At 39.0% G+C, this 10,821-nt stretch overlaps 2 protein-coding genes across 2 annotated transcripts; one reads left to right on the forward strand and one right to left on the reverse strand.

Annotated features, from left to right (window-relative positions):
• The first annotated feature begins 238 nt into the window (after positions 1-238).
• Positions 239-2,979, forward strand: LOC120296148 (B3 domain-containing protein Os11g0197600-like). The gene is made up of 5 exons (XM_039317811.1): positions 239-334; positions 1,003-1,860; positions 2,104-2,424; positions 2,523-2,606; positions 2,938-2,979. The coding sequence occupies exons 1-5, from the start codon at positions 239-241 to the stop codon at positions 2,977-2,979; spliced, it is 1,401 nt and encodes a 466-aa protein (XP_039173745.1).
• Positions 2,980-5,281: 2,302 nt separating this feature from the next.
• Positions 5,282-9,813, reverse strand: LOC120296415. Its single transcript, XM_039318371.1, has 4 exons — positions 9,426-9,813; positions 8,172-8,242; positions 6,551-6,680; positions 5,282-5,559 (listed from the first exon to the last, which is right to left on the reverse strand). The coding sequence occupies exons 1-4, from the start codon at positions 9,574-9,576 to the stop codon at positions 5,474-5,476; spliced, it is 438 nt and encodes a 145-aa protein (XP_039174305.1). The 5' UTR covers positions 9,577-9,813; the 3' UTR covers positions 5,282-5,473.
• Positions 9,814-10,821: the final 1,008 nt, after the last annotated feature.

Below are 10,821 nucleotides of genomic sequence, written 5' to 3' on the forward strand. Positions count from 1 at the left end.
AAAAAAAGCAGAATCCAGTGAGAAAAAGAAAGGGACAGTGGAAAATCCCCAAAGAAAAAATACATGAAAAGGTGGTGACGTGAACATCAACTGAGCCCTGAGACGACACATGGACACCGAGAATTGTTTCATCTTAAATTTCTCAAGGAGATTCACGCAGGTGAAGCGATTAGTTGGCATCGCGAGTACAATTAGAGACCCAAAAACAAGAAAAAACAAAAACATAAACACAAGAACAATGTCGCAGGAAGAGGAGAGGGTGGCTGCAAACGGAAGAAGGGCATGCATCTTTTACAGGTTGATGGTGGACTCCCTCATCCATGAGAAGCAGCTGGTAATTTTTGAACCGATCATCATTGTCACTCACCAGTCAACATGCATGTGTTTGTGTCTTCTTCTTCTCAAGAAATGAACTCACGCAAATTCTTGAGCCGAGGAAAAGAAATCCATGCATGGCTGATTTTTCTGTTCTTTTCCTTTCCTTTAAGCATGTTGAGTAAAAGAAATAACACAGGAGAAAAGATCATGCTGGTGAATGGTCACCTTCTTAAAAGACTGAATTTTTCTGGGTCGAATCGTTAGGCAGCTGTTTCCTGAATTTGAAAATGTTGGGAAATGCCGCATGAGAGGAGACTGAACTTTGAGCCTTAAGAATGGAAGGCTAAAACTTGTGTCTTTTGACCCAATTAGTTGGGACGCAAAAGTTTGGCCCGGTAGGAGCCGAGTTAGAGGATGACCCAATTTCTCTTAAAGATATCAATAGCATTTTCAATGTGGATTCTTTCTTTCATTCATAAAGTGAAGAAGGGTCTGCAAGAGGAAATTTGGCCTATGTACTTATGTAGTATGTGTGCAGCCGTTTTAATTTGTTCCTTATACTTGCTCACGTTCTCCGTACTTATGGGGTTCATGAACTTCACTGGTGATTCAACATCAGCTTTTTGGCCCTCTGGTAATAGTCAATTCGAGGAAGAATGCCATTAAATTTCTTTCAATCTGCAGGGGATTCCAAAAAAGTTTGCTCGGAAATATGGGGATGAACTTTCTGATGTCGTTAGGCTCGTCGCTTCTGATTCTAGTATCTGGCTAGTCGAGTTAAGAAAACATGGCAGCAGATTATGGTTCCATGATGGTTGGCAGAGATTCCTGGAACATCATTCCATTCATTCCGGTCACTTTCTGATTTTCAAGTACGAAGGGGACTCGACATTTCATGTTTACGTATATAATCTGACTGCTTCCTGGGAGACGAATTCTCACAATCCTCTTGGTAGCAAAGAATTTATTTCGAGCAGGCAATTTCCAATGCATACGAAGAAAAATCAAGATACTGACAGTGTTGTTGAAATTAGAGACCTTTGCTGTGCATGCCCAATTTGTAGCTGTTTAAAGGACAAGTGTTTCCAAGAATGTCGGGGTTGGCGAACGACAAACAGAATTCATGATGGTGTCAATATCATTAGGCCCGAGCCTGTAGCTGATTGGGAGGTCTTTCATCAGGATAAGGGGGTACAAGTCGACGAAGTTGAGCTCCAAAGTACATTCGATGGAGTCGGGATAGATCGGTTGTTTCAGAAAAACCGATACCGGAAAAGGAGAAAGCAAATAAATGAATCTAGTAAGCACCATAATCTCGATAACTATGTCAATGCTTTATCCTATTTACTTTCTCTTTACACATATGATGAAGTTGCAGATGAAAGTGAGCCATCGGTGATGAGGAAAGATGGAGGTGAACTGCCTACTGTCGAGGCATCCTATGGAAAATCTTCAAGGGAGTGTAACGCTGCCATCATTGAGGCAAGAGGGATGGCTATCCGTGCAGCTCACATGTATGAGCCCAATAATCCTTTCTTCCAAGTAATCATGCGCCCATCTTATGTGAGAGAGAAATTTCTTGTGGTAAGTCCTCTTCACTATGGTTTATTCTAATTTTTCCTTTTCAATTTAATCATTCACAAAAAGGACAAGATTAGTGAGACAACAACAACTATGCCTACATCCTCCATGATATCCAGAGACAGAATTTCATATTAATTTCAGTTCATATTCACTGCAATACATACTGATCATAGGAAAAGCTCTTTTCCCCCTCATGAACAGAATCTGCCAGCCTCTTTCATTGGGATGCATCTAAAGGGGGACTCCAGAGACATCACTCTTCAGGTTTCTGATGGGCAGAAGTGGCGCGTGCGATGCCTTCTCTTCAATGGCAAAGGCAAGATAAGCAGAGGTTGGCGTGAGTTTGTGGCAGACAATAAGCTGGAGATAGGTGATGTCTGCATCTTCGAACTGCTTCAGAGAGAAGACATTGTGCTCAAAGTTACCATATTTCGGGTTCCTGAGATTGGGGTTGGGGCCTACTGTTGCGCATCCTATTCAGGAGGAAGCTCTTCGATGAAGCTGACTTTTGATAGTTCACAGGTAAATGAATTCCAGAAACGCGGTGAGCATCTCCTGGTACCTGTGTTCAATTAGTTAATTTCTTCCATGTGACTTTGAAATTCATATTGGTATATTAGAAGTCCAATGGGCAACGTGTTCAAGCTTCCCCAAAAAAGAAAGGTGTTCAACTCCTGAAAGAGCTGTATAAACGGTCTGCATCGGTAGGTCATTTAGGCCAAGTCAAGGAAAACTTGCCAGTTTATATATTAATGGCCGAGAGACTTTGGTCGATCTGTTTCAGTAAGACTGCACAAATGCATGCCAGATTCCAGTACCTTGTTGCTTGTCTTAGCAAAAAAAAAAAAAAAAGGAACTATTTGTAAGAGCTCATTATTATGACTTTGACCCTAATAATTGCCTAGCAAAAATATATCGCAACTTTGACGAATTAGAGGTTGAACAGTGCAAATCACACTATATCCTTTTACAAGCATTGTGAGGGAGAATTCCTTGTTTTGTCCTGGCGATGCTAATGTTTGTGTTTCTGTACAGGAGTCGGCTGAATGCATCTATCCTTCTAAGGCACTTAAGTAGCCAGATTTTGACAAACCTTTTTGTACAGTGGGATTAACTTTTGCTAGTTAAAGTGGATAGCAATGCTCTGCTCATCCACTGTGATGGGTTGGCGCCCTCGGGGATTATCGCATTTTGCAGCATGTAATTCCTTGTTTTGTCACGGCAATGCTTATGTTTGTGTTTCTGTACAGGAGTCAGCAGAGTGTGTCTGTCTTTCTACGACACTTCTGTAGCCAGATTTTGACAAACCTTTATGTACAGCGGGACTAATTTTTGTTAGTTAAAGTGGATGGCAATGCTCTGCTTGTCGACCGTGATCGGTTGCCACTCAATGCCCTCGGGGAGTATTGCATTTTGTAGCATGTAACGTTGGTATGCTCCATGGACCAAACTCCGCGGTGATATTCTGGTCAAGAAAACTTGGGTTGTGGATGTCTGTGCAATAGCATTTTTGCATAGAATGGCTGTTAAACATGTCTAAGCTTCCTCCTTCTCACGGCGCTTGCTGTTGTAATTTGAATATAGGGCGTGACGAACTGATGATGTATTACTAAGAGGATGGAAATTTGGTGTTCCTAGATTACCTAAACTAGACAGGAGTATATAAACTATGGTTCCTGTCATGCTGAACGAGATATATAAACTTTCTTCAGTTCATCGGACCATAATTAGACCCGCTAACAAGACATGCAATTCCAAAAAGCTGTGGAAGAAAACTTTTGGGCCGAGGAAATATCACTTCTCATTTTCTAATTTTTTTTTTTGAAATTTATTTTAGGATTTTCGCTCTTCTCATTAGTCATACGCCTTTGGTTTTTTTTTTTTTTGGCTGCAAAAGGAGGCAAAAGCCTATGGAAAAAGTAAAGTAGACGAGGAATATATTAGTAAATACATAATCATCATAGGATGAGAAAAGACATTAACAACCGTGTTTCACTTTAGAATTACTAAATGTGCTTTTCTTATCAACCTTTTAAAATTTTGAAAGGTATTCGATGCAAATCACAGGACTGAAAACTAGTTAAAGGTTGGGATTCTAGTCATTAAAAAAAAAAAAAAAAAAAAAGAACTTCCGTTGTCGTAACTTTCTTCTATTATGATTTTGAAGTTTAAATCAAGAGTTGTAATTTTCCCAAAAATTCAAAAGATTTGAATTATTCCCGTAACATTTCATCTTATTTATTAATTTTAAAGAACATTACTTTTGTGATTGGGTAGGTGTCGCCAATCTGATTTTTCTTTTTTTTCTTTTGATCTCACTCCCTTCTTTTATGTATATGTGTGTGTGATGCTCACAGGAATCGAACCTCGAACCTAGTACTCCCCAACCCCACCCCAAATCTCTTTATCAAAAGGGCCACATGCTTCTTGGTGGTGTTGTTGTTTTTTTTTTTTTTTTTTTTTTGTAACCGAGGAACCGTCGGAGATCACCCTTCGGAGATCACACAACCCTCCAGTGCCCAGCGACTCCGTCGAGTCTTGTCGCAAGTTGCCATTTAGACGTAAATTTCGGGGGAGGCTAGCCTATGACCCCAACACTAGGACCCCCACTTCAGACAATTTAGCAACAAGAGCGTTCGAACTCTCGACCTCTGCAACGAGGAAGAGAACTCACACTAAAGTACTTTTGTCCCTTATGGATGTCGATCACTTATCCAGGTTAGAGTTGGTAACTCACTCAAATATAGATGGATATACTTAAATAGATATGGGTGATTTAAAATAAGAATTGATAACCTACTCAAGTGATGTGTTTAGGAGCTGGTAATTTACTCCCATATAAGTTCGTAGAGTTTGAAAATAAATTACCATCATTTAATAAGAGCTAGTAACTTATTCAAATATAAGTGCAATCGATAATTTAATATGAGTCAGTAACTTATGCCAATAATAGTGGCACATTAATAGGAATTGGTAACTTACTCCAATAAGGGTGGCTCCGACAAGAGTTAATACTTCAATCGGAGTTGATTATTTACTAAAATAAAAAGTGATCATTTTAATAAGAGCCGGTAAGTTACTCAAATAAAAATTGATAATAATTTGCACATTGAACTGCATAACAACTGAAACTTGGGATGAAAGCTTGAAGTTGGCAATTTACCCAGCTTGAAGCAAGACAAGTAATACTGAACATGCTTAGAGAAGCAGTCCAACGCATGTATCATCAATGCTTTTAAATTTTGTCATGTTCATTACAATGTTGTCTCCTGGGTTCTTAATCCATTCATGAGTAGTTTAGGTCTGTTCATTCCAATTACAGCCAAAAATTTCAACTGGTATACCCTAAACACCAGACCAGTAAAATTTACAAAGATCATGCCTGAATCAGAAAGTCTTCACTATATATTGCTCAATTTCGAGTGGACTGTTCTGCATTATGTACATTTACACACAGTATGTATTGTAAAACCAGTCCTCGTATACAATAATGTCAAATACTTCCACACAGGCGATTGCATGCGGTTTACAAGTATCGCCCTAAACATTTGACAGTGGCAGGAATTTTGCATCAAGCTTGGAAGGCAGCAGTTCCATTCCTTCCCAATTCTCGCTGTCTTGCTCTCTCCATCTTCCTCTTACGCCACTGCTCCAGAGCTATCAGATAGACATCATACATCGGCAAAATGTTCGAGTCAGAGACATTGATTCAGGATAACAGAACATGATAAAACCCTCAAAGATGCTGCTATTCTATACCAGGAAAAGAAACTAATGGTTTCTGGAATTAACATGTTCGAGTCAGAGACATCGATTCAGGATAACAGAACGTGATAAAAACCCTCAAAGATGCTGCTATTCTATACCAGGAAAAGAAACTAATGGTTTCTGGAATTAACAAGATAGCTTCGTACGTTGCCTTCTAAGGATTTCAATGCTCACGAGGTGGAGGTGGAGGTGGAGCATTATAAAAGCAATTTAGTAGGACTTTCCCTGAAGCACATGCACATTCAACAAAACAGAATTTGACTGCATTCTGCATGACTAGAACTGACCAGGGGCAGCAGTATGTAGTAGGAAAACTGAAGCAAATATAATCACACCTGACTTGGTATTGCAAGAATAAACAACCATAATCACATGTAACCAACATGAACCACGAGACTCAAAATGCACTTACGTTCCATTTGATCTCAAGAAGTGACTGATTATAAGATGCATGTACTTGTACAATTTGCCCCCTCAAAACCACAACATAGGCGGCTAATTTGCATTTGTTAATGGATGATGTGGAGAGATTAGTAGCTCACGGTTTGAAATTAAATATTTTAGAAGACAAGAGACAAATGCAACAAATCGTGTTTGCATGATAGAGAGCACTATCAGAACAGCACGCACAGAGAAATTCGATATCGTTGAAAAATTGTAAGGGCCAGCAAGAAAAGAACAATGGTAAACTTAAACTATCTCACCAATTCCGACATATTGGGCGCATGCATATACGTGTGTGTGTGTGTGTGTGTGTGTGTGTGTGTGTGTGTGTGTGAGAGAGAGAGAGAGAGAGAGAGCATGCATACACGTGTATGTGTGTGTGCGTGTGTGCGTGCGCGCGTGTGTGAGAGAGAGAGAGAGAGAGAGGTTGACCTACCTTTCATGTTGGCAGCATTATCATTAACTGAACGGAAATTATTTAACCGCTTGGAAAGATCAAGAGCAGCAGTCTGCTTTGGCTGAACTATTTCAGGTTCAGTATAAGCTTCTTGCTGAATTTCTTTCACCTGAAAATGGAAACAGATGATTCTCAAACAACAACCATTTCAGTCAACTCGGAATAACATTATGTATGCTTGACTATGATTGATTCAATAGCACAAACAGAAAATTCCGGAGTCAACTGACTGACAGCGCACATGTTCAAAGATGATCTCTTATCTGATCGCACTACGGAATAGAATGAAGCATAAACCTTCAGTTGGGACTAGTACATCTTAGCATTTCAATCATGAATATTACATCAGAAAAAAGTACAGTTAAAGGGAAAAATCTTAACTCTTTTTATCTATCCCCACGGCTGCATAGAAAGACAAATTTCTTTGCATTCCTTTATATACATAATGTTGACTCGGAATAACATTATGTATGCTTGACTATGATTAATTCAATAGCACAAACATATCTTCACATTCCTTTATATACATAATGTTGACTTGGAATAACATTATGTATGCTTGACTATGATTAATTCAATAGCACGAACAGAAAATTCTGGAGTCAACTGACTGAAAGCGCACATGTTCAAAGATGATCTCTAATCTGATTGCCCTACAGATTAGAATGAAGCATAAACCTTCGGATGGGACTAGTAGATCTAAGCATTTCAACCATGAACATTAAAGAGTACAGTTAGGGAGAAAAATCTTACTCTTTTTATCTATTCCAATGGCTACTCGGGATAACATTATGTGTGAGTCAACATTATGTATGTGACTATGAGTAATTCAATAGCACAAACAAAAATTCCGGAGTCAACTGACTGACAACGCACATGTTCAAAGACGATCTCTAGTCTGATCGCTACAGAATAGAATGAAGCATAAACCTTCAGTTGGGACTAGTAGATCTTAGCATGTCAACCATAAACATTACATAGGAAAAGAGTGCAGTTAGGGAGGAAAATCTTACTCCTTTTATCTATTCCAATGGCTGCATAGAAAGATGAATTTCTTCAAATTATTTTATATACATAATGTTGACTTGGAATAACATTATGGATGCTTGACTATGATTAATACAATAACACAAACAGAAAATTCGGAGTCAACTAATTGTCAACACACATGTTCAAAGATGATCTCTAATCTGATTGCATTACAGAATAGAATTAAGCATAAACATTTGGACGGGACTGGTAGATCCTAGCGTTTCAACCATGAACATTACGTAGGAGAAGAGTACATTTAGGGCGAAAAATCTTACTCTTTTTATCAATTCCAATGGCGGCATAGAAAGATGAATTCCTTCGAATTACTTTTTATACATAATGTCGACTTGGAATAACATTATGTATGCTTGACTGTGATTAATAAAATAGCACAAACAGAAAATTCCGGAGGCAACTGACCGAAAGTGCACATGTTCAAAGATAATCTCTAATCTGATTGCTCTACGGAATAGAATGAAGCATAAACCTTCAGATGGGACTAGCAGATCTTAGCATTTCAACCATGAACATCACGTGAAAAAGAGTACAGTTAGGGGAAAAATCTTACTCTTCTTATCAATTCCAACGGCTGCATAGAAAGACGAATTTCTTCACATTCCTTTATATACCGGAGCATGGCTGTAAATCAGAGTATTGAAATAATCAGCAAAAAAGCCACATCAAACTGATGAGTAGTCCACAAAAGGAGAAAAGAAACAGAAATGAATGCCAAAACCAACAATTATTGACAATCTGTTGTTCATGGTGCTGAATGTCGTGCTGAAAAATAGAGATACATGCTATGAAATTTGCAATATTTTGTGCCATTTACACAACTACAATTCCATTTTACAACCACCAAATGATTGTGCATTATTTGCTAATTGCCATCGCAACATCTAGAAAATCTAGCGACATCAAATTATAGACCATGGCTGCACAGATTGTGCAAAGCATACCCTCCAAGGTAAGTTTACACTTTGCTGCCTAGAAAATCAGACAAAAAAAATTGAAAAGAATCAAAGCACTAGTGAGCAGTCTGCTTAGGGAAAGAGGAACTTCACCATGTAAGAGATCAAAAGATTTGTACACAAAAGTCTTGAGACAGCAAACACCGAAAGATCTTCCTCAAATTGAAAAGAAGATCCTTTTCCAATAAGTATCAATATTCAAGAACAAGAAATCTACATGTAACTTCTGATTGCCAAAGAGAAATAACATGCTGTGCATCCAAGACAAAGACCTTTTCTTGTATTTGGATCTACAGATAACTCTCATGTAAAAATCGCAGGATTTGTGAGCGAAGCAATGGGAAAATTTGGCCTTTGCATCTTTTTTTCACATAAGGTAAGAAACCCCCTATAGGGCATTAGGCCGAACATGCCTTTTTGTCCAGGACATGCGCAAGAAAGAGCTTCAAAGATCCAAGAAAAATTTCAGTCGACATCGAGCTCCCACCAAGTGCAAAACGAACATATAAATCAAAACCCACATGCAATTCCATATCTTTTACAAGAGCGAATAGGTACAGATTGTCAATCATTACACAAATCGTGATGAAAACAACGCCTTGAGTCCAGGCACCCAACCAATCCGAGCCCCCACAATCCAGACCATACGGAGGCATGTACAAAGGGCCCAACCAGTAACTGAAGAAGAGACATAAACCTTAATCGCCTCTCAAACAACAAACGAAGACCCAAGTTTACACAGATCAAAGCGAGTCCCTTCGTCACGGCAATTCAAAGCAAAACATCAAACCGAGAAGGCGCAGAGAGAGAGAGAGAGAGAGAGAGAGAGAGAGAGAGAAGGGTATAGTGACCAGAATTAGATCGAGCGGATCGCGAGGAAGCGGAAGAAGAGGTGAAGAAGCCCTGGAGCAAGAAGAGAGCAGCGACGACGTTGAGGAAGCAGACGAAGAGGGTGGCGTTCCTGAAGGAGAACCTCATCCTCCACGACTGCTGCGTCTCCATATCCACACCAACCCCCCCAACCTCTCTCTCTTTAATAATCAATCACCCATCAATGGCGCCGCGACGGGGATGCCGTGGAATGCGGTCGCCGTGGCTGCGGCGGCGGCGGCGGCGGCGGCGGCGACGAAGTCCAAGAACCGCCACCAATAGCGCCTCGAACAGAGGTCAAACTTCGAATCGCCGTCTGGCGTTTCGCACGGGTGGAGGAGGAGAAGGCGGAGGAAACTCACTCGAGTGGAAAAAAAAAGGACGAGTCAGGAGTCGAAAAGTCAAAACGAGTGGAAAAGATGGGAGATGTGGATTTTCTAATTCGAGCCATTATCGAGTAAACCGTACACGAGTTTTAATACACCTCACTTACAAAAATGGATTAACGAAAAATACCCCTTATCACGCATATGATACTGAAATATTTATTATCGGTTCATTATTTAAAGTAATATAATCAATCATTTAAAAAAAAAAAGTTGTTCACATGATTTACTTTTTGCGAAACATACGGACCTTTAATTGATCGTAATGTGTCATGAATTGTTTGCAATTCTCGAAGAGAGAGGTCTGGTGTACTTTATTGTTTGCACAAGCCGACTTAATGCTCTGTAATGGTTATGGAGCTAATACCCAAAATAATATTTTGAAACAATTATAAAGTTAATGTTCGGAATAATATTCAAAAACAAGAGAATCAATGACCGAATTGATCTTTTAAAATTGTTTTAGAATCAGTGGCCAAATTGATTTAAACTAGAGTCAAGTCTGATATGAAGCAAGAATGAGTATGATGGAGTGACAATGATTAGAAATAGAAAGCAAGAGAGATTAGATTGAAAAATGGTCTACACACACAATAACAATTGCTAGTATAATTGAAGCGGTGAACTCTTTTGAGCTCTCGGTATCGTTCAATAAGGGTATACAAAAGAATCGAAAACCGCCTGGAACCAAATTAGACCGATCTGGAATCAACAATTTCCATGGGGCTGGTCTAGTTCTCGATTCCAAGTTAGTACAACGGATGAGTACTAGTCCGATTCCCGATTCTAGATATGAAATCGCCTATCCACTCATTCACTCAAACCGAATCAATATATATATTTAAAAAAAGAGATTTCATCTCAATTACTTATTTATTTTATAAATTTTTGACCAAATATATATGTACATATATGCATATTTGTAATTATTGGACATTATTAACTAAATTTGTTTCTTGGGTGTGTAATAGGATTAATCCCTACTCTCTCT

Source organism: Eucalyptus grandis, chromosome 7 (genome assembly GCF_016545825.1).
Source record: "Eucalyptus grandis isolate ANBG69807.140 chromosome 7, ASM1654582v1, whole genome shotgun sequence".
Lineage (NCBI taxonomy): Eukaryota > Viridiplantae > Streptophyta > Magnoliopsida > Myrtales > Myrtaceae > Eucalyptus > Eucalyptus grandis.

Coding starts and splice junctions, on each gene's coding strand:
- LOC120296415 (XM_039318371.1), bottom strand. CDS start 9,576: ATGGAGACGCAGCAGTCGTGGAGGATGAGGTTCTCCTTCAGGAACGCC. Junction 8,243..9,425: donor ATCCGCTCGATCTAATTCTG/GTCACTATACCC, acceptor TCTGATTTACAG/CCATGCTCCGGTATATAAAG. Junction 5,560..6,550: donor TAATGCTGCCAACATGAAAG/GTAGGTCAACCT, acceptor TCTATCTGATAG/CTCTGGAGCAGTGGCGTAAG.
- LOC120296148 (XM_039317811.1), top strand. CDS start 239: ATGTCGCAGGAAGAGGAGAGGGTGGCTGCAAACGGAAGAAGGGCATGC. Junction 335..1,002: donor TCATCCATGAGAAGCAGCTG/GTAATTTTTGAA, acceptor TTCAATCTGCAG/GGGATTCCAAAAAAGTTTGC. Junction 1,861..2,103: donor CCAATAATCCTTTCTTCCAA/GTAATCATGCGC, acceptor CCTCATGAACAG/AATCTGCCAGCCTCTTTCAT.